The 23,085-nt window shown below is 48.9% G+C and overlaps 1 protein-coding gene across 2 annotated transcripts in view; it reads left to right on the top strand.

The window, feature by feature from the left end:
* DAGLA (diacylglycerol lipase alpha) overlaps window positions 1–23,085 on the top strand; it is a 56,250-nt gene that overhangs the window by 18,290 nt on the left and 14,875 nt on the right. For both annotated transcript variants that reach the window (XM_056492432.1, XM_056492433.1), the window contains 11 exons: window positions 6,552–6,690; window positions 7,290–7,501; window positions 9,438–9,539; window positions 9,987–10,125; window positions 13,301–13,388; window positions 16,913–17,047; window positions 17,734–17,811; window positions 18,544–18,668; window positions 19,601–19,757; window positions 19,956–20,039; window positions 20,159–20,236. In XM_056492432.1, the coding sequence (XP_056348407.1) occupies window positions 6,596–6,690; window positions 7,290–7,501; window positions 9,438–9,539; window positions 9,987–10,125; window positions 13,301–13,388; window positions 16,913–17,047; window positions 17,734–17,811; window positions 18,544–18,668; window positions 19,601–19,757; window positions 19,956–20,039; window positions 20,159–20,236 (1,293 nt within the window). In that variant the 5' untranslated portion in view covers window positions 6,552–6,595. The remainder of the gene's footprint in view (window positions 1–6,551; window positions 6,691–7,289; window positions 7,502–9,437; window positions 9,540–9,986; window positions 10,126–13,300; window positions 13,389–16,912; window positions 17,048–17,733; window positions 17,812–18,543; window positions 18,669–19,600; window positions 19,758–19,955; window positions 20,040–20,158; window positions 20,237–23,085) is intronic.

Genomic DNA, 23,085 nt, shown 5'->3' on the forward strand with positions numbered 1-23,085 from the left:
TAGGGTTAAGCTGGTGGGCCAAACAAGTAAGTTCTTGTTCCCTGCGTTTTGAAGGTCAGTTGATGCTCGGAGATTATTTTGGGAATTTGTGTCAGTGGGCAGTGCTGGAGCTCCAGATCCAAGCTGATCCCATTAGTTCTGTCCCGATGACATTGCAGAGGTGATTGTGGAGCCATGGCCTTATCCTGAGGGAGCTGCATCCAAAGTGTGCCAAGCCACAGGAGGCTGTTTGAACCTTTCCTGTCTCCAAGCTTAATTCCCTGGCTCTGCCACTGACTCATTTTGTTCCCTTCTCCTTGGAAAATGGGAGATTCTCAAGGAGAATCTTCAATGTAGCTGTGAAGATATCCCAAAAATCTAATCCCCATTGATTTTTGCAAGTGATCCCTGCCTGGGATTTGCATATAAATATGGCTCTTAAATGATCAATGAATTCATGGAATATTCCTTAAAGTAGGGATCTGTTCACTTAATCACCTCTGGTGAGGGCAGAGCTCTCCTCACGAGCTTCCGGCAGCTGCTGTGCCTTCTTCCCCCGGGAAGGATTTCTGCAGGCGCTGCTTGCAGCAGATACTTCCTGCTCCTTGGAAAAGGCAGAAAGTACTCACCTTCCTTTGGTGCCATGGAATTTGTCCCCTCTTGTCCTGGAATGGATTGAATACCAAGAGGGTATTGGTTTGGAAAGGACATGGAATGCTCATCTCATTACACCCCCTGCTGTGGGCAGGGACACCTCCCACTATCCCAGGTTGCTCCAAGCTGTGCCCAGCCTGTGCACTTGTCACTTCCACGCTTGGGGCAGCCACAGCTTCTCTGGGAAATCCATTCCAGGGCCTCACCACTCTCACAGGGGAGGATTTCTTCCCAATATCTGGTCCAAACCCACACCATGTCAGCAGGAAACGATTCCTCTTTGTCCTGTCACTCCATACCCTATTCCAAAGGCTCTTTCCAGCTCTCTGGGAGCCCCCTTAGGCATTGGAAGAGGCTTTCAGGTTCCCAGAGCCTTCTCCTTGCTGATCCGAGCCGTCCCAGCTCTCCCAGCCTGGCTCCAGAGCAGAGCTGCTCCATGCAAATTTCTCTGGCTAGCTTCAGGACATTCTGTATGGATATAGTCCCATCCCCCTTCCCCCTGGAAGGCGAGAACAATTCCCAGATTGTGAGGAACCAACTCGGAAACAGAAAGAGCCTCATTTAAAGCACTTCAGAACAGCTGGATGAGGCCTGGTGGAGTTGGATCCAAGCTGGAATTGATGATTTCCATCAAGTCCAGTAAATGCTTGGGAACGGGAGGGTTCTGGGAGCTGCAAGGAAATGATCCAGCCTAGAGTGGGAAGCCTGTATTCCATGTGGGACATGTTGGTAAGGAAGGAAGTATTTGGGGTGACTGAATGGGGCAGGAATTCCATTGGTTAGGGAAGTGAACTGTGTGTTATCCTGCAGAGTGAAAAAGCAGGATGCAGCATCCATGCTATGCCCTCAGGACAGGTGCCTCCAGCACCTGGGCAAGGTGACCTGGATGTGCTCTCAGGGAGAAGGGAAGCGCCTCTGTTCCAGAGCAGAGAATCAGTCCCAAGGAAAAGCTGCTATGGAAGCTGCCAGGGCACAAAGCTCGTTTGATTTTGGTTTTGTAGCTGCATTTCCCAAGAAGTTGAGCTGGGAGCTGGCAGGCCTGGGTTTGAACTTCCCAGTGGGACAGCAGGTTGGGATTGGGACATTCCCAAGGAACATGGTGACATTTCAGACAGGGAAAGGGATTGTGGGAGGGGCAGCATTCCAGGACATTGTGTTGGACTACTGTGGAACAGCAAAGGGCTCTGTCCTTTAGTGACACCTGCAACCATCCACTGAGACCTACAGATCCAGTTTTTGGGGGGAATTCTGTAGCCCTGGGCAGTGAAGGCAAACATCTGGCTTCTTTAGAGGGAATTTCCTTGGGTGAGTCACACTGGAGAACTCTGGAATTTGCAAAGGCCAGCTGGAAGAGGCGGGCAGAGATGAGATGGGATTGCTTTGTCATACCTGGGTCTTGTGAAAGTGCCATCAGGTGCCTGAGGGAAAAGGTAGGGAAAGAATATTGGGATAGCAGGGCTCCCTCCGTGCAGACATACCTAGGGATCTGGCAGAGAGAGAGAAAACTCGCAGCAGATCAAATTTCAGCCTGGGTTTGGCCTCCCATCTTTTGCTCTGAACAGAGGAGGTTGGGAACCAGAGGAAGTATTAGGGTGATGGAAGTGGGAATGCTGAGTTAGCCTGTGGATGCTGGGATGGGGAATTGCAGGGGATTGTGAACCTGCAGATGCAGGGAGGGAGATTTGTAGGGGGTTTTGAGCCTGTGGATGCAGGGATGGGTAATTGTAGGCAGTTGTAAGCATGTGGATGCAGGATTGGGAATTTGCAGGGATGGGGAATTGCTGGGAGTTGTGGACCTGTGGATTCAGGGGTGGGGATTTGCAGGGGGTTATGAACCTGTGCATGCAGGAATGGGGAGTTTCAGAGAGTTGTGAGCCTGTGGATGCAGGAATGGGGATTTGCAGGGGTGGGAATTGCAGGGAGTTGTGAGCCTGTGGATGCAGGGATGGGGATTTGCAGGGGTGGGAATTGCAGGGAGTTGTGAGCCTGTGGATGCAGGGATGGGGATTTGCAGGGGTGGGAATTGCAGGGAGTTGTGAGCCTGTGGATGCAGGGATGGGCAGTTGCAGGGATGGGGATTTGCAGGGGATAGTGAGCCTGTGGATGCAGGAATGGGGATTTGCAGGGATGGGGAATTGCAGAGGTTTATGAACCTTTGGATATAGGGATGGGGAATTGCAGGGGGTTGTGAGCCTGTGGATGCAGGGATGAGGATTGCAGGGGGTTGGAGCACTGAGCTGTGTGGGTGCCTCGGGAATCTGTGATTCTGGGAGCTTGGAGCAAATCCTGCCTGGATTTGGGTGGAGGGAGTGGGTGACTCCGAGGGTGTTGCTGTGGTGTGGGTGGGCTCCTGGCATGCAGGATCCAGGCACAGCCTTTTTCCTTCAGCTTTATTTCCTGGTGTACTTCTCCCTTGGGAGGCTCATGTCAGATGGGATGGGCTGTTGGATTAGCCTAAGTCTCCGAGGTTTAGCTGGAATGTTGTCTCACTGTAGCGTTTTTTCTCCCTTGCTCTTTTCCCTAAGCCTTTCCCTACAGACAGCTAATTCTCCCCTTCCCCCACATCCTGTCATAGCCCAGAGCATGTCACAAGGAATTAACGGCTGGAAAGGCCGGGAGAGGCTCCTCTGGAACAGTCTCTCCTTTCTGTACCCGGGGTGGCCCCCTCTGTGTGTCCCTTTTGTATCCCATCCAAGTCCCCTCCCCCTGGCCATTCAGTGGAGAGTCCATGGGCAGGAGCCTTTCCCAGCCCGATGGCACGGCCGTGTCCGAGGGCTCCCGGCAGCGCTCCCGGTTTCTCCCTGGGAAGAGGGAGGAGGTTTGTGCCGCTCGAGGGTTTTCCTTCTCTCCCGGCTCCGCATCTCTGACAGCATCGCCGGCTCTCGCTCCCAGTCCTCCTTCCCACAATCCACGTACAATCTCCTCAGAATAGGGATGATGTCACTTCCTTCCAGAGGGTGCTGGGGGGTGTGGAAGGGGGGAGTCACGACCTCTGGCTCTCGGCATTCCCGGTGGATAAATGAGGTGCAGGGAGGGAGTCGCTCTGAGGATGATGCTCGGCTCTGTCGGCAGTCTGATCCCAGTTCCCACACCGTGATTCCCTTTGCCGAGTGGGATTTTCAATGGCTGCAGGAAGAGTTTGCTGTTCCCTCCTGAGCTTGTGATGCCTGTCTCCCTGGATATGCACTTTTCCTGAAATACCCTTCTGGGAGAGGAGGATGCACAGCGGCTGGACCACATGCCATGTAAGATTCCTGCTTCCCTAGATCTTGCCCGGCTCCAAAGGGACTCCTTGTGCATGTGCTTCCCTTATTTCAGTGTTGGGAGCTTGGGGCTGCTTGTACTGGGATTCAGCATTCAAGAGCCTGGGAATGTTTGCAGCTTTAGGGGCAGTGTGAGGGTTCTCACTGTCGCAAAGCCGGGGTCAGTGGTCTCAGGGCTGTTTGCACTCCAGCCTTCCGGTTCCTCCCAGTTCCTCTGCTGGATCATATCTTCAACATCTTAAAACACAGTTTCTGGGATATACTGTGCTGGGATGAAGCTGGAGAGTCGTCACAGTGAGAGCTTTTTCTGGTGGGTTTTCCAGTTTCGGGCCTTCCATCGTCTCCCTCCTTTACAAAGCAGGGGCAAAGCCCTGAACCTCAACCTCCTGGTTTAAATTCAGGAGCCTTCGGGAATTAATTTGGAATGTTTCTGCCCTGGGAACCTGGTAAGTGGAGTGACAGTTCCCCAGTGAGTATTCCCATATGTGACAGTGAGTGACAGGCTTCTGTGCTCCATCCCCATCTGTTGCCGTGGATAAAGGAATCCACATTGCATATTTGTTACTGTCGTTATGTCCCGCTTCTCAAACTGGGAGACGGTGGTGGGAACTGGGAGAGCCCAACTGGAGGGGTGGAAGAGTTCCGGAAAGCGCGTTGGTGGGATGCAGCCGAGGGATGATGGGAACCGAGCTGGACTGGGAAGCGCTGTCCAAAGGCAGCGAGAGAGCTGGAGGTGTATCCAGGGTTTGTGATATCCCAGCTGTCCTGGGTGGTGAATGACAGGCACGATGGGGCTGGGAGAGAGTCTCCAGATGGCCAGAGGAGTGAAGGTAGAGCTGGAATGTACCCAATGCTCTGATTATTCTGTGCTGAGCAAGTGGAAATCCAAATGGCATTGGAATTTTGCATTTGCTTTGTTTGTGGAATGGAGTGTTTTCTTTAACTGAGTGATGGGCTGGAATCAGCCTGTTAACTATGGAATCTCCTGGAATTTGAGGGGATTGTGTGGGTTTTCAGTAATGGGTGGCTGAAACATGTTGGAAGATTCCAGTGGCCGTGGATGTCGGCACAGGAGAGGAGGCTCTGGATTTGGGATGTTCTGGGAAGTGATGGGATAACCACACCTGACTGGTGGGTTGGATTTAGTGAGACAGGGCAGGAATTGGTGCCATGGGCTGTCCCAAACCCAACATTTGTGTTACCTGGAAGGTTCAACTTATGAGCAACCTGGATTGGTGGGAGGGGTCCCAGTCCATGACAGGGAGATAGAACTGGATCATCTTCAATCTCTCTTCCTATCCAAACTATGCTGGAATTCTATGGATGTCCTCCCCTTTCTAATTTGTTTTACCCACAGCCCTAAATTAGGGGCATCACATCCAAGTGTGGGGTTCTTTGCCTGGTACAGGAAGTATTGTAGGTGATATTCCCTTGGGAATGCTTTTGGAAATCCTGTTGTAAGTAGTGGATGAGGACACTTTATCCTGACCTGACAGTTTGCTGTTGGGTTCACAGAGGCAAAAATCCAAGAGCACTTACGGATTTGCAAGTGCAGCTTTGGAATAGCACAGCCACAGATGGAGCACTCCAGCAGCAGTGCATGGATGTGGGAATTGGGAGCTTGGTGGGGTTGGGAACTGAGATGGAGCAGTTGGGAGAGCTTGGAGCAGAGAGGCACAGGTGAGGTGTAGCATTCCCTGGTAGCACAGGTAAGAGAGGTGGGACAGGGATTAGGGCATGGAAAGTGGGACAGGACTGATCCCCCAATTCAGAAATCCCTGGTGGCGGTGGCTGGAGTGCAAAGATGCCATTCTGAATTTGGCAAAAGCAAAGAAGATTCCTGGTTGTGGGTCATGTGTCGAGCCAGGAAGGCAGAAGTGGGATAAGGTGTGCTGCCAGAGTTCCTGTGGAGCAGCTTGGAGTACACCCAGCTGGGATGGAGTGGGATGGCTGTGCTGGGGGAGGCTGGAGCGCCCTGTGCAGTCTCGTGACTTTGCACTGCTCCTGTTTCTATTTTCCGAAGGGTTTGGGAAGCCCTAAAAATAGGAGCACAAACAAAACCTGGGGACAAACAGCATCTCCTCAATTTTCCACCTTGGAATTGGTCGTGCCTGTCAGGGCTGGTGCGGATGCGACGGAGATGTGGAGCTGGCAGGATGCTCCTGCTGGTCCAGGGGGAGATCTCCTAGGAGCCAATATCCTCACTGGAAGTGCTGCTGGGAGCCAGTCTGTAGCTCCCCAGATGCTGCCACTGACTGTTAATGGATATTTTGGCTTCCTGAGCCAAGTGAGGGGGGGAGAATTGTTGGACAACAAGAGCCTGGCAGCAGTTTTGTCCATGGAAAAACACAGTAATAAGGTTTTCCAGAGATTTGAGGCCAGGATGACTTGTCCCAAATCCCATGGTGGCTGCTCACCATCACAGCCTAACAGGATTCCAGGTAATCTCATGAAGTGGAGCTGGATGAGTTACACACCAGCTTCACCTAATACTTCCCACTCCTTCAATTCCCAGCCCTCCTTCCTGAGCATGCTGTGCCCCCTGCTGCTGGAAGGAAGCAGCTCTAGGATAAACCAGGATGGTTCCCAGGTTGTGGGGCTCTCCAGAGGGGGCTGCAGAGGCTCAGCAGCAGCTTTGCTTCCATTCTTTTCCAGGAGGTGAGTGCTGTGCCTGCTGAACTTCCCAGGACCTGCCAGCCATGCCAGGGATTGTCGTGTTCCGCCGGCGCTGGTCTGTGGGCAGCGATGACCTGGTTCTGCCAGCCGTCTTCCTCTTCCTCCTTCACACCACCTGGTAAGTGAGAAGGGCACAAGGATGCTTGGAATTTGCCCAGGAATTCTTCTGGCTATTCCTGGCACGGCTGGAAATTCTTCCTGCACTTCTACATGGGGCTGGAAAGTTTGGTTGGGGCATTCTTGGTGGACACCAGTATTTTTCCAGTTTCTGTTTTTGTAGCTAAGCTCTGTCCCTAGTTATAGTCTAGCTCCAAAGAGCCTGACCAGAGCTCCTTGTTAACCTCCTGTGCCACCCAAGATTTAGGGCTGTGTTTCAGTAGAGAAGCTCAGGGAAAACAAGCATGGAATCCTGGAATGGTTTGGCTTGGAAGAGACCTTAAAGACCATCCATTCCAACCCCTTGGACAGGGACAGCTCCCACTAGATTGCTCCAAGTCCCATCCAGCTTGGCCTTGAGGGATGTGGCAGCCACCACTTCTCTGGAGTGGCAGGGGATAATGTGGCATGGATGAAATGGTTCTGATGGGGGTAGCAGGGCCTCTGGATGGCTTGTGTGGATTCGGGGTCATGAAGATTAATGTAAGGAGCCGTGGGACGCTGAGGAGGGAAGGAGCTGCGGGTTATTCTACGATTTCCCTTGGCTTTCCTGCCCGGCAGGTTTGTGATCCTCTCGGTGGTGCTCTTCGGGCTGGTGTACAATCCCAACGAGACGTGCTCCCTAAACCTGGTGGACCACGGCCGGGGCTACCTGGGAATCCTGCTGAGCTGCATGATCGCCGAGCTGGCCATCATCTGGCTCAGCATGCGCGGGAGCATCCTGTACACGGAGCCGCGGGATTCCATGCAGTACGTCCTCTATGTCCGACTGGGTAAGCGGCCGGAGCCTCTGCGTGTGTGTGTGCTCTTCCCTGGAGCCTCCCGCCCCTGCCCAGGCATGGCCAGATGGCTGCCGGGATGTGCCGTGCATCCCGATGAATCCATAGGCTGCGCCTTGGCACAGCTGTCAGACTGGCAGGCCATGTCCCAAACAGCCTCCTTTTCCTCTCATGGAATCTGCTCCCCTTCTGTCTCTCTTTTCCCCCCCTGTGTTTTCCAAGGATAGAGGTGTAAATCCCAAAGATTCTGACCCCAGGGTGTTGCCTCTTGACTCACATGATCCATCTCTCCAGGCACCCAGGAGGAAAATAGGTTTTCCACCTGCTCGTTCCCTTTTTCTTCCTATAAGCAATTCCTGTCTCGCTCCCTCTCCAAGAACTAGAGCAGGGGAGAGATTATTCCTTGATTCCTCATTCCCTTTTAGCTTCTTTTCCCTGGGTTCTGTTGCCTTCCAGGTACAGAAATTTAATCAGATTTTCTGTGCCGAATGAAGATTTTAAGAGAAAAATCTTTGGAGATGCAGAGCCAAACCCATTCCAAACAAATCATCCCATGGGCTTGCATCCCTGCTTTTTGCCGGGTTGCTTTCCTGCAGAATCCACTAAAATACGGATAGCCTTGCTTGAAAGCTCAGTCTGGAAGACTTGGAATGCTCAGTGCAAGCCATTAAAGCAAACAGCAAACAAATCTCCCTCTCCAGCTTCCCAGCCAGCCTCCCTAGGGAAGCATGGAGAGTCTGGCAGTTTGTGTTGAAACCAGACTAAGTGGGGCAGGGGAGGTAGGGAGAATCCAAGGAAAGGTTTTCCTGCCCCCTAAAACACCCCTTCTTCTTCCTTAAACTGTCTGTGTACTCAGGAGTGGGATTTCCTCTGGATTTTGGGTCTTGTATTCCCTTTTTCCTGGTTTTTTTGCTCCTGGTGGTTGATCAGTTGTGCTGATGGAAGTGGGAGCGTGACCAGTGCGTGGGCAAGGTCCATGTGACTGTCCCAATTTAAGCATGTGCTGTTTAATGCAGAGGAATTTAGGGAATTAACTCCAGTGTGAACCTGGGAATGTCTCATCCCTGCTCCTGCTGCTCCTGTCCTGCAGCAGGCAAAGGGGAGAGGAGCCAAGGGAAGCAAAACCTAAGTCAGGCATAAATTGGATTCATCAGGAACTAGTCCCAGCCCTGATTCCTTGCCCAGGAAAGCTCTGTCTCCTGGAACTGGTCTTTCCAGGTCTGTAGCAAAGCCACTTAGGGAAAGATTCTGTGCCAGCCAGAGATAAGGAGGGTGAGTGGGATAAGCCAGACTGGATTTAGTCTCAGCTCCACCAAAATTTAGGCAGTTCCAAGCAAGGTATTCAGCTTCTCCGCACCTGATTGTTCACGTGTCCTTTGGAATTCTGGGGAGAAAGTGGAAGGATGGGCACTTAAGAGCAGTTTCCCAGTTTTTGTTCCAGGGAAGCACTGTTAATCCCCAGTTTCCAGTTTGTTATCAGAGTCGCATGCAAAACTGAGGAGCTCCTTAAATGCTGCCTCCTTGGAATTGTTATGGGAAGGACTGCAAAGGTGCTGAGAATGTTTGCTAAGTGTAGTGAACAGGATTAATCCTGGATCCACACGATTTATTTTGGATCTGTGAGTCAGGCCAGCTGCCTGAGGTAGTTAAGGTTTGGGACCTGTCATTCCTGCTGCCTCAGGGATTCTTTCCAGCGGCGTGGGAGGAAGGTCTGGATCTCTGATTCATACCTGTGACACAACCAAGGGCGCTGGCCCCTCCAGGATCCCATTTTTTCGGAGTTTTTTGGAACATGTCGCACTTTTGGCTCATCTCCTTACACGTCCCCTTCCAAAGCGTTTTTGTACCTATTCCTTCTGAGAAAATGGGGAGAGGAGCTCATCCTTAGGGAAAAGGCTGCTGTTATCTGTGCTGTTGCTGTTTTTTCCAGCAATCCTGGTGATCGAGTTCGTGTACGCCATCGTGGGCATCGTGTGGCTGACGCAGTACTACACCTCCTGCAACGACATCACAGCCAAGAGTGTCACCCTGGGTAGGGAGCTGGAATGTGGCCTGGGAGCATTCCAAGGGATTCCTTCATTCCTGCCTATGCCGATTGACTCTGGGAAGTGGATGGGAGCTGTCAATGTGGGGCTTGTTTTCCTGTTTATTGCTCGGAACAGTCGTTCCATTCATCCGCCTGTACTGCCGGCACTCAGGCAGGGATCCGTGTTCCCAGGGAAGGGCAGTCTGAAAATTCCACTTTCCCCCTTCAAAATGGCTTTACTGTTTTCCTGGAAGCCTTTCCCAGTCTCCTGGTGGGGATGGTGTTAATGGTGCCGTCCCGGATACTCAGGGAGCATTTAATGGCTCCCTAAAACAGCCAGAAGACTCATCCAGCTGTGGCTTAAAAGCCTTTCCAGAGGATTTCCTTTTACTTGCAGGGCTTTGAGGTGGGAAGTAAGGGTCGGAGCACCTGACTCCCGTTTTTGTTTTTCAGGAATGGTGGTGTGTAACTGGGTGGTGATCCTGAGTGTGTGCATCACTGTGCTGTGTGTCTTCGATCCCACGGGACGCACCTTCGTCAAGCTCCGCGCCACCAAGCGCCGGCAGCGCAACCTGAGGACCTACAACCTCAGGTAAGGCAGCATTCCACGAGATCCCAGAATTCCAGGGTGCCTTGGGTGCAAGGGACCTTAAGGATCATTGAATTCCAACCCTCTGTCATGTGCAGGGATGCCTTCCACTAGACAAGGTAGCTCCAGCCTGGCCTTGGATGCTTTCATGGATGAGGCAGCCACAGCTTCTCTGGGAAGTCTGTTCCCGGGCCTCACTACCCTCACAGGAAAGCATCTCTTCCCAATATCCCATCCATCCCTGCCCTCTGGCAGTGGGAAGCTATTTCCTGTTCCTCTAGCCCCTTGTCCAAAGTCCCTCTCCAACTCCCTTGAATCCACTTTAGGCACTTTAAGATCTCCCTGGAGCCTTTTCTTGGCCAGGCTGAACATTCCCAGCTCTCCCAGCCTGTCTTCATAGCAGACTGAATTTCCCTTCTATCCAAGGACACAATGATTTAAGGAAAGAACCAGTGGAGAGTTTTAGGGTTACCAGTGCTGGGTCCTCATGGCTACAGGCACCCAAAATCCTCCTAGAGCCAGGGAATTCCAGGATGGTTTGGGTTGGAAGGGATCTTAAAGCCCTTTTAGCCATGGGCAGGGACACCTTCCACTATACCAAGCTCTGTCCAAGCTATCCTGGAGCATTTCCAGGGATGGGGCAGCCACAGCTTCCTAGGGCAAGGTTTCTGGAAGGGCATCCTGCTTTTTTGGGATCTTGCCCTTCTCCTTGCATTGCTGCAGGGAGCATTCTGCTCTGCTGAGGAGCATTTTGGGAGGATGCAGCTCCCTGCCAGGTGCTGTGTGTGGGCACCTGCTTCCAAAGGAGGCAAAGCCATGCAGAGTCCAGCTGGATTCTGCCTCAGTTACTGGATTTGTGGATCCTCATGGATCCTGCTGACCACAACAACCTGTTTGTCCATATCCCATGGCAGCATTTTCCATGGAAACAGTGAATCTGTGCTTAAATTTTCCTTACTTTGAGGCAGCATCTCCTTCCAAACCCCCTTTCTTCCTTTGTTTTCCTCTCCAAAGTCCAACCTTTTGCCCTGAGGTTTCTCCTATTTAGTCTTGGCCAAGGAACAATTCCCTTTGTGTTGGCAGTTGGATCTTTTAATTAAGAATTTATTCCATCTTGGAGCTCCCCAGATGGGGAGAGAAAAAGCTTTTTTTCACCAAGCAGAGTTTTTTCCAAAGGATTTTTTTCCAATAGGGAACAACACAAACAGGCTTTGTTTCCTTTGATATGTGGCTGTCCTTGAGGAATGTGGCTTTGGAGGGCATCGGTATCCGAGGGATAAAAAATGAGGCTTTCAAAAAACCAGTCTGTAAATTTCCCATTTTTCATTGGGTTTGTGTGTTTTGTATATTCCAATGACTTGGAATGAGGTCACTTTTGAGGGAAATCTAGGCTTTTCTAAGGATAGTGCCTCAAGTTCTATGGGAAGCTGCCTGGGTTTTATTGTGGAATGCCAGATATTCCTCCTGACCTTTCCAATATGTTACAGTAGCTTGAAATATTTGGAATTAGTTCCTAGCATGGTGGTTGCTGCTTGGGATCAGGGCATTCCCAGGAAAAGAAGAAGGATGATACTGTAGATGTAGTACTACATCCAAGGAAAAAAATCTTGCCTGTGAGAGTGGTGAGGCACTGGAATGGTTTTCCCAGAGCAGCTGTGGCTGTTCCATCCCTGGAAATGTCCAAGGCTGGATGGGGCTTGGAGCAATCTGGGACAGTAGGAGCTGTCCCTGCCCGTAGCAGGGGGTGGAACTGGATGAGCTTTGTGATCCCTTCCATCCCAAACTATTCCAGAATTCTGTGATGATTTTTCCAGAGCAAATCTGAGCTCCATAGCTTGCACAAGTAAATTCAAACCAACCCCAGAATTAGCTCCTCTGTGGGGAATTTCATGATTCCAGAAAGCTGAGTGAAGGCTTTTCTCCCTTGGCTGGGTTTTTCCCTCCAGGCCTGCAGCATTTATGGAGAGCTTGTTCCTGCTGTTCATGGATTTTCCCTCTGGAAAGGGAATGTTAACAGCTGTTAACAAGCAAACGCTGTGGGCTATGGTGTGAAAAACAAACATCAAATGTGACTGTTCACTGCTCAAACAATGGTTTCCAAAGGATATATTCCCAACTTCTCCCTCTTGCTGAAAGAAATCCTTTCCAAGGAATAGATGAGGAAGTTCTCTGCCTAGCTGGATTGTGTCCCACAGTGGTTTTCCTTTCCCAGTGGCATCGTGTGTGTGTGGGCTGGGAAAAAGAAACAACCCAATAAAAGGCTTGGCTCGTTGTGCCAAGGCTTTTCCAAGGAGCTTTGGAGCTGCTACTGAAGTTGTGGAAGTTTGACGTTAGGAAGAAATAATTTGGGAAAAGATGGAGGGAAAATAGCTGAGTACACTTGGTTGTTGAACCCCACCAGGGAAATTCTGGAGTTCTTTGGGATCTGGGGGAGCAGAGCCCTGCTGCCACTTCTATTCCCATTCCCCTTCTGAAAGGTTGTGGAGAGCTGTTTTCAGATACTCAGGAAGGAGCTGATGGATCCCTGTGGGATCTGCTTCTTCCATTTCTAGCAAATATTCCTTTACCAGCATCTTTTCCTTCCTGGTGCAATCCAACCCTGGTCTTGGGTTTATCCTGGTGGATGCCCTTGTGTATCCCTAAAAAAGAAAGGAGCTGTGCACTTCAGTGAGCTTAGCACTCTGGCACGGAATCAGTCCCTACTTCCATGGTGGGAGGTGGAACACAATGATCCTAAAAACCCCTTCTAACCCAAAGCATTCCATGATTCTGTGATGGGGAAAAAATGCATGTCTGAAGTGCTCAGGGTCTCTTGTGCTGTTCCCATGCCCTGATCCTGAGGTAGATCTTTTTTCCCCCCTGAGTGGTTGCACATCCTGGCACATGGAGCAGCTGCCAGATTGCAACAGGAGCTTCATTCCATGCATCCCATTCAGGCTGGATACCAAGTATCCAGTCAAGTGCTTGATCTTGTGGATTCACACTTTTCTGGAGCTGGGGAAGGAGCTGGAGCAACAGGGGTGGTTGAGGGAGCCGAGGGGGCTCAGCTTGGGGAAAAGGAGGGTTGGGGGAACCTTATGCCATTTTTCCAGGGACAGCACAGGCTGTGCCACTCCATGTTGGATCCTATGCCATGTTCTGCCTCTCCTCACATTCCTATTCTCCCTTTTATTCCCAGACACCGCCTGGAAGAGGGACAAGCCAGCAGCTGGACACGCAGGCTCAAAGTGTTCCTGTGCTGCACACGGACAAAGGACTCACAGTCGGTGGGTACCAAAAATCTCCTGCTGGGAATCAAAATACCCGTGGGAGAAATCCCTGTTTTCCCTCAGGTTAGGATCACATTTGGCAGCACTTCCTGGGCAGCTCCTGTTTCTCTTTATCAGCCTCTTCCTGAGCATTTTTCTTGTTGTTTCAATCAGTCTCAATCCTTAAGGAGGAGAATTTGGAAACAGGAAAACAAAAACCTGGAAGAATCACCAAAATCCTTTTGGATTTCCCAACAGTCAAAAACTACTGTTTAATCCATAGATCCATGAGAAGATCTTTGGGAACTTTCATGTGCTGCTGTTGGGATTTTGCCTTGCTGTTCTCTAGTAGGGAAGGGTAAAGCCTTGAAATTCCTTCCCCAAAAGTTACCATTCTGTTCTCCTTAAAAATCACTGGGAGCAGGTTGGTGGCTGAGTGTGTGATTTGCCAGCATTCCTGAGGAGCTGCTGGAGAGGCAGGTCAAACTTCAGTGCTGGAAAACTTTGGTTTTGATTTAACTAATTTGGTTAGAATTCTGAGGATTGGAGGACTCCTGAAGGAGCCAGCAGAACTAGGGAATTGTTCCCAAAGGGAGGAGAAAGTCATAAAAATCAGGAGATTTGTGCACTCGCAGGCACTGAGCTCTGAATTAGTTACAACCTCTCAGGGAAAAAGCTGGGATTTATCAAGGACATTCCAACAAAACCAGCAGTGGCCAAAAAATCCACCCAGACATTTAACTCCAGTTAGAAGGGCACGGAAAATGACAGGGAAAACACCAAGGGACCGACCACAGCCGCCTTGTCCTCACTAAATATAGCCCAGAGTTCATGCTCCAAAAGGATGCAGCGGGAAAAGGAGCACATTGGAAGGAATGTGAACGTGGAGAGGAAGAGAAATGAGACTGGAATTGAAAGCTCCAAAGGGAAAGTGGAAAAATAGAGGAGAGTCAGGTGACCGTTTGTTCTTCCCAGGTGATGAATTGAATTAACAGCATTTCTTAGGGAGTGCTTTGGAATTATCCACAGGTGCAGCTTCCAGAGTGTGGAAGGTTGCAGGAATTGTCACAGCCCTTGTGCAGAAATCCAGCACCGTGTCCTGAAATGCTGGCCCTCCCAGGATCCCTTTCCCTGGCAGAAATGCCACCATGTTCCCTGGGAATATCCCTCTGGGAAGTTCAAGCCTAGTCCTGCCAGCTCCCAGCTTATCTGCTGGGGAAATCCATATGGAAATCCATCTGGAAAACTGGAACCTAAGGAGCTTTGTGCCCTGGCAGCTCCCACAGCATGTTTTCCTTGGTGCTCCAAAGCAGAGGTGCTTCCCTTCTCCCTGAGAGCACCTTCAGGTCACCTTGCCCAGGTGCTGGAGACTTCTGTCCTGAGGGCACAGTATGGATGCCTCCTCCTGGGAGAGAGAGCCCTGACAGTACCTGAATGCCCTGAACAACTCCCACTTTTGCAAAATATTCCAAATATTTCATGTTCTTTTAAAAAAGCTTTCCATTCTGCAGTGACTTTCTCTTTTTTTTTTTTTTTTTTTTTTTGAGCTTGGAATACAAGTGGATTCCAGAAACCTCACATTCCTCGTGCTGTTGAATTTCCACTTTACATCCAGCTTTTGAGTAATTTCCAGCCTCTTTTCTCTGCAGGAACAAGCCCTGACGTTGTGTCCTGGCATGGCAGCGTGTGGAATGAATGAGCACATAATGGATCAGGAATAACTCCATTGCTGCCCATCCCAGACTCCACAGAAAAATAAAAATGTAGCAGCAGAGGGTCATTGTCCTCTGGGCTGGAAAAGTGTTTTATGAGATGGAAATGGCTTTGGGGAAGGGATCTAGGGTGAAGTCTGAAGCCTCAGAGCCTTCAGGGTTTGTAGCAGAGCACTCCAGGTGGACAAAAAGGAATAATGTCAGGTGTTCCCACAAAAAGCTGTTCCTTTGGAGCGGAAAATACGCATTGAACTTCCATCAGGGCCTTTTTTTGTCAGAGCATCCAGGGCTGTAGCTGCCACTTTGGATTAATTGGTGTTTGTCCTCTTTCCTTTGGAGGCTCTTGGCATTTCTTGTGAGCTCACAGGAGCCGTGGTAGGATTGATGAGGTCAGGATTTCAAGGATACTGCGGTTGGAATGCCGTTGGCTTTCCAAAGGCACTGCTGGCACAGAGAGTTGGCACCTGGAGCCCCAGTTTTTAATGGGGATTTAACTGGCTTTTGTAGGGAAGTGAAAAATGACAGAAAGTCATGCCACATGCCAGGAGTTTGGCAGGGATAAAAGGATGTAGGTCATTCCTGCAGGGAAGAGAAGGGATTTACTGTCTTGATGGTCAAAGAAGGGAGAGGAGAAATCCTGTCCTAGAGTGCTCAGGGTTTCCACAACACTCCAGTCTTGTGGGTTTTGAGGCTGGATAAAGGATACTATGAAAATACAGGATAAAGGTTCAGGGTAAGGCTGTGATCATCTTTGTAGGAAAAATTTTGGATGGCAGGAGTCAAATATGAACCACTGGTGGGTGGTACATCTCCACATTTTGTTGCTCCAGCCTCTGGGTCATCCTTGTCCTTAGGCTGGAGTAATGACAGGTCAGCACTGACCCATGTTCCAGCCCCTTTCCAGCCTCCCAAAATATTCTCCTGTAAGGTCTTTTCCTGTAGCACAGAGCAAAAAGTGGGAAAAGGACATTTCTCCTTGAAATATCTTTGTCCCTCTGCTCCAGAACCTCCCCTTGACCCTCTCAGGTCACTTCCATTTCTGTCCCTCCTTTTTTGGGATTGGTCACCTTAATTCCTGGGAATTCTGCGTTCAGTGACTCAGTTGTTACTTTTCATGCCTTTTTTGCTTGAGTGTCATCCAAAATAAACCTGGAAAAGCCTGGCAATATGGGCGAAAGGATCCTAGGTTTGGGATAAATTTTGGCAAGTTAAATTTGGGCAGAAGGATCCCAGGTCTGGAAAAAGAACAAGCAAGTTAAATGTGAGCAAAAGGGTCCCAAGTCTGGGGTAAATTTGGGGAAAGGTTTCCAGATTTGGGTTAAGTTTGGGCAAGAGGATCTCAGGTCTGAGATAAATACGGGAAAAAGAGTCCCAGGGCAAACTCAGAGTTGGAGAGACTCTTAAATAGGAGAAAATTAGTGTTTTTTCCTCATGGAATGGCCTTTATTCTGTTTTAGAGTAGAAAGGATGACTCTGAGGTTGCACTGGATTGGGATTTGCTTGGTTTTCATCCCATTTTCTCTGTTTTCTTTAATAGAGAGAGCCAAAACTGTTCCCTTTCCCTCCCTTTGTCCTTCGTGAGCTGTTTGGATGTGGAGGTGCCCACACACGGCACAAATCCAGCCCCCGAGTGGGACTGTGGAAAATAAACAAGAGACAATAACCATGTGATCAGTCCAGATCTGGCATTCCCTGCAGGAATCTCGTGGCTGTTTTGGAGGCAGAGCTCCAGAAACGAGTCCAGTTCTCACTTGGTGTCCTGGTTTGAGGCTTCCCACACCCAAACTCCTCCTCCTCCTCCTCCAACCCCTCTCTCCCTGGATTTTGCAGGACGCCTACTCCGAGATCGCGTACCTTTTTGCGGAATTTTTCCGAGACCTGGACATTGTCCCCTCCGACATCATCGCGGGGCTGGTTCTCCTGCGGCAGCGGCAGCGGGCCAAGCGCAACGCCGTGCTGGATGAGGTGGGAAAACCTGGGAATCTCGCTTCCCAGCTGCTCTGGGATTCCCTGGGAAACAGCTGCCTGGCTCTGCCCACCTCATTTCTAGGCTGTTCTGGCTCACTGAGGTGGGAAAGAAAAATAATGGTGATTTCAGCAGCTTTTCCTGAGGTTTTTCCCTGCAGTTTTTCCCTTTCAAAGGGCTCAGCTGGTGCTGAGTCAAATCTGGAATTATCTTCTCCAGACAGGTGATACAGGAGGAGCTCTTTATCCCAAAATGGCCTCCGAGGGGGTCGTGGGTACTTGGAAATAAATGGGAAGATCATTCCCACTGTACAGTGATGTGGAGAAGACTCCAGAAATCTGCAGGGGGAAAAATTCAGAAATTTCCAAGCTGCTGTTGAGGTTTGCAGATTGTCAAGCCAGTAGGAAATTGATTTATTTTACTGGGGTTTTTTCCCCTTGATTTGGGATTCAGGCTACAGGTGGAAAAATTCCCAGTTTTCCAAGCTGCTGCTGAGGTTTGGAGATTGTCAAGGCAGTAGGAAATTGATTTATTTTAATGGCTTTTTTCCCCCTTGAGTTGGGATTCAAATCAGGCAGGAATAGAACCATTGGAAGTATTTGAGGGACCTGGTTGGGATATTTGGGAGTGGATTTTTGTCTTGCTGTCACACAGAGGAATTTTTTTGCTTATTTGTGACTTCTAGGCAAACAATGACATTTTAGCTTTCCTGTCTGGAATGCCAGTGACCAGGAACACCAAATACCTGGATCTGAAGAATGCGGTAAGTCCCTGGCATGTGAGATCCTCCAAAGCCACCTGTGATCCTTGTTTTATTTTCCTCGCTGACTTCTCTTACCCCTTTCTGCCCCTCTTTGAAATAATCCAAGAAATTCCGTGAGAATTGAATAAAACTTGATTTCTGGAGGCTTGATGAGGTGATATTGCTGCAAGAGAGTCAGTACTGTTATCCCTGATTTATTCCTGATTCATCACTGATTTTGGTTTATCTCTAATTTCTCTCTGATTTAGATTTGTCTGATTTATCCCTGATTTGGATTTTCCCACCTCATTTTACCCCTCAGCTCTTCCTCCGATTTACCTCTCCTGATTTTCCCCTCTGGTTATCCCACCTCCAACCCCCAGTCCAGCTCTCCAGGATAACTGAGGTTTTATAGGATGCAACCACTGCACAAGCCTAAATTGGCTTTGTGGCCCTCTCCAGGCATCCTCTGGCCTGCTGGAAATGGGATATTTAGGGAGCTTGTTTCCAAATGTGAAGGAAACATCTTCCTTAGCAGCATGGTGCGATACTCAGAGAATTCCTCAGGAATTCAGGCAGAGAAATCTTTGGGAGGGGGTGGCTCTTGCCTGGCATCTCCACCTCGCTCTCCTCAGTCAGCACAGCGCAGCTGGGAGAGGGGGCTGGCACTCAGCATGTGCCTAACTATGGAAAAAGGGAATGGGGGGAGAAATTTCAAGAGATTCCAGGCTCAGGGAGTGCCGTGTCTTCCAGCAAGAGATGCAGCGGTACCGGGAGGTGTGTTACTACATGCTCTTCGCCTTGGCTGCCTATGGATGGCCCATTTACCTCATGAGGAAGCCCACATGTGGGCTCTGCCGCCTGGCCAGATCCTGCTCGTGAGTGCCCACCCTCATCCCTTTTTTTTTGCCTGGTTTTGCCGCATTTAGATATAACCTTAATTTTCCCCCACATTTATTTCATTTATTTGGTGCTTCCTCCCTGCTCGATTTCTTTTCTGCCTTTTTCTCCTTGTGTTTTTTTCTTTCCATCTCTCCGGGCTTCATATCCCAAAGGCTTTCTGAATCCCTTCCAGTTCCTCGTACATAAATCAGCCTGTCCTCTTCTCCATCCTCTCTGGAGCATGGAACAGCCAGCAGAGAGAACTCACCTGGCACAACACCAAGTCCAGAAAGAGCTTCTTGGAGCTCAAAAATCAGGGAGTTGACATTTGGGTCCTAATTAAAAGACCTCCAAGATTTGCACTGTTTGGTCTGTGCTCCCTTGGATTAATTGGATTTTTCCAGCTCAGGATTTTTGCCCCGGTGCAAGGGTTTGTTTCCAGCTGCCAGAATTCTGTCACCGGATTTAATTTGGGGACGAGCTTTTGGCACTTCCTGCGCTATTGGGAGGAACGTGATTCCTTGGGAATACTTCTATTTGTGAGAAAGAAGGAAAATGTGCTTCTGTTTATTTTGGGATGGTTCTAAACCTGTTTTTTTCCTACAAATAAACCTGGAGCTTAGTCAATGTTGGCTTTTCCATGTTGAAGCACTGAAAAACTGCGCTTCCAAGGATAGTATCCTTTGAGGAGCCATCCCACCCCACCATCATTGGATTCCTTGGGGACTGGCTGCATTGTAGCTCTCTCTGGTGTTCAAAAGGAAAACTGCACCTTATCCCAGATTTTGAGGCTGCTTTGTGGTTTTATCCTTCACTTGGCACTCACTGCCATCGGGATGAGGTTTGGAGGGTCCGCCTTTCCGTTTCCTCTGGGAATGCCGCTCTGAGTCCAGCCTTTTTCCCTCAAAGCCGTGCTTCCCTCCTGCAGATGTTGCTGCCTGTGCCCGTCGCGCCCGCGCTACGCTCCCGGCGTCACCATCGAGGAGGACAACTGCTGCGGCTGCAACGCCATCGCCATCCGGCGCCACTTCCTGGACGAGAACATGACCTCCGTGGACATCGTCTACACTTCCTGCCACGATGCTGTAAGGACAATCCCAGACCCCCCTCCCAACGGGATTTGCCCGCTTCCTCCTGTAGTGGGACAAAGAAGGGAAATGAAGCCCTTTTCTCTTCCATCTCCATCAAGAAATTCTGTCATCTGGACACAAATCCCATCACGTGCTCCGCCTCCTTTTCCCCAGGGATAATCCAATAGGAATGTCTCTCTTGATCTCTTCCAGGTTTATGAAACCCCTTTCTATGTGGCCGTGGACCATGACAAGAAGAAGGTGGTCATCAGCATCCGGGGAACTCTGTCCCCAAAAGTAAGTGGGATATGCAGTGGCCTCCCTGGTGGACATTCCAGAAAGTTGGAGCCCTTCCTGATTTGGAATCCTGAGCAGGATTCGACTCACCTGAAGCAAGGTGATTGCTTTTCTTCCAGGATGCCCTGACGGATCTGACGGGGGATGCAGAGCGCCTGCCGGTTGAGGGGCACCACGGAACGTGGCTGGGTCACAAGGTGGGGAAAACAGAAAGAAAACTATCTCAAACCAACCCAAAATCAAATAAAACCCTGTGGATTTTTCTAATTATTTCACTTTTTAATTATAAATCCCCAAATGGTCTTAATTACTTGAAAAAGAAGTTACAGAAAGGGCTTTGAGGTGTTATATAATTAGTGGGAACAGTTAAAACCGCTGGGCGTGTAATTAAAAACTCCGTACAATCGGAGAATTCCAAATTGGGAAAGGCATCATGGAGACCCACAATGAAATTCCTGGAGCCACTCAAACGACTTTTTCTTCCAACGACCTTTAAGGAATTTTCAATCAAAGCCTGAGAACGTGCTTAAAATTCTGCTGTGATGGGAATGTCCTCAAAGGATACTGGCAGGACTTGGACCTGTGAAATTAGATGGATGCTCTGTGTCTGTGTGCAGCTCTGGGCTGGATAAATCCATTTATTCCAGAGCTGACCTGGCAGAGGAACGATGTGCCAAGTTTTTAAGATGGTCAGGAATTTGGAAGGTTCCAAAGGTGCAGTGCCGGGTTGGAAAGGAAAATCCAGAGTGAAGATTGGAAGGAACAGTGCAGTTGCTGGAAGTGCTGTTGGGGAGGATCAGGTGTTGCTCAAGGTGGGATGTGGAGTTTGAAGTCTTTGGAAACCATGAGCTGGGAACTCCAGCTTGCCTCATGGTGTCCTGCTGGAGTACCAGACCTCTTCCCTCTGCTTTAGGAAATAAAACCATGGAATCCTGGGATGTTTTGGATTGGAACGGACTTTAAAGATCATGTTCCAGCCCCTGCCGTGGGCTGGGACACCTTGGAGCAACCTGGATGAAAGGCGTCCCTGCTCATGGGAGTGGGATGGGCTTTTAGGTCCCTTCCAGTCCAAACCATTCCAGAATTCCATGTTTCAATGAAAATCCAGGAGTAGATCCTTGCAGAAATTGGCTTTGCTTTTGATCTTTATATAAAAATATTCCTCCACTGGTGACTTCCATGAAACATTATCAGTTTATCCCCTTTGTTCCAGACAGAGCTTTTATTTGTCCCTTGTGTTATTTCCTTTTTGGGATTGCTGCCAGGAGAGAAATATTCACTTTCTCTGGAATTATTATCAATATTAATCTGCAGACAATAACGTGCTGTTGATTCCTGAGGGAAAACTAAGGGAGATAATGGAATTTTAAATGCATTTTTAATGTCCAGGAGTCAAGTTTAATATCCAAACAAATCCAGTGTCTCACTTACACATTTAATTTGGAAACAAGGACTTGGCTCTGTGGGAGCTTTCCCAGGACTTGTTTGATTTGGGGTGTTTTCCTGCTGATTCTATCCCACCCATCCCCAGGGGTGTCCATCAGCCATCCTAAAATTCCATGTCTTGGTGTTTACATGAAATTTTTATCACTCCACAGCTCCAATGTCACAATTTTAAGAATATTTGTCAGGGCTCTGAGATATTCTGGATCAAAAAATAGAGCTGGAACTAAAGTTTAAGGATTCAAATGCAAAAAAAAAAAAAAAAAAAAAGGATTATAACTCAAAGAAGAATCCAACTTCACTGTTTTTGCAATAGAATCCACTGATTTTATAACAAAGTTATTTTAAAAAATAATCCTCAGCCAAAGGAGTGAATCCAGATGTACTTGTTGAACTCGCAGGACAAAATTAGTGAAAATATTTTCATGTGAACTTCCAAAATTAAATGAAATAGTTTTATTAGCTTGAAATTTGATTAGTTTCTGAGAGAATTTACAGATGCTAGATCCCTGGAAGTGTCCAAGACCAGGTTAGATAGGGCTTGGAGCAACCTGGGCTAATGAAATGTGTCCCTGTCCATGCAATGGGATGATCCTTAAAATCCCTTTCAACCCAAACCAGGATTTCATGAAGTTTGGAGAATTTTTCCAGTGGAAAATCTAAATGGAAGATTGCAGTCTTATTCCATAATAATTAAAATCCCTTTCTCCATTAGGGTATAATTACCAAAAACATGTCCTAAAGGCTGACTAACATCCCAGCAGTGACATCACTGTAGATTTGGGTCACGCTCTATAAAAATAGAATCCCAAATTTGCAGTGGGAATTTAGATCAGTGGCCTGCTGCTCACTTCTCATTAGGGTTGGGAATGGAGACACTTCTGGAAGCTGGGGAGCTGCTGGGAGCTGGGATAAGGTGCAACCACTGTAGTCCTTTTTGGTAGTGGCAGCATCCCATATATCTCATTTCCATGGAGTGGGGTCTCTGCTGTGCTGCTTCCCCTCTCCAGTATCCAGGTTGGGATCAAAGACATTTCAGATACTGAAGACCTGGAAAATTCCGTGTTTCTTTGCTTTCTTTTCCTTACTGGATTCTCTTATGCATTTCTGCCCCTCTTTGATACGACCCAGAAATTCCATAAGAATGGAATAAAACTTGATCTATGGAGGCTTGATGAGGTGATATTGATGCAAGAGAGTCAGCACTGTTATTCCTGATTTACTCCTGGTTTATCCCTGATTTATATTTATCCCTGATTTAGATTTTCCCCCCAGATTTCCAGCCCCTCATCTTCCTCCCGCCATTTCCCCCTTCAGCTCTTCCTCCATTTTCCCCTCTGATTATCTAGCTGAGTTTAACTCCAACCCCCAATCCAGCTCTCTGGGATAACTGAGGTTTTTAACATATATATATATATATTTTTTTTTTTTTTAATTTGCTTTTGGAGCCAGTAATCCTTTTATATCTCTGAGATGGAGAGTGAGCCCACAATAACATTCCCATTGTATTTACACCATTTTAAGATAGGGATTTAAAGGAAAACAGCCAAGGAGTTGATTTTCTCCATTTCCCCCCATTTTTTGGAGTTCAGGCTCACTTCCT

The sequence above is a fragment of the Oenanthe melanoleuca genome, chromosome 5 (genome assembly GCF_029582105.1).
Source record: "Oenanthe melanoleuca isolate GR-GAL-2019-014 chromosome 5, OMel1.0, whole genome shotgun sequence".
Lineage (NCBI taxonomy): Eukaryota > Metazoa > Chordata > Aves > Passeriformes > Muscicapidae > Oenanthe > Oenanthe melanoleuca.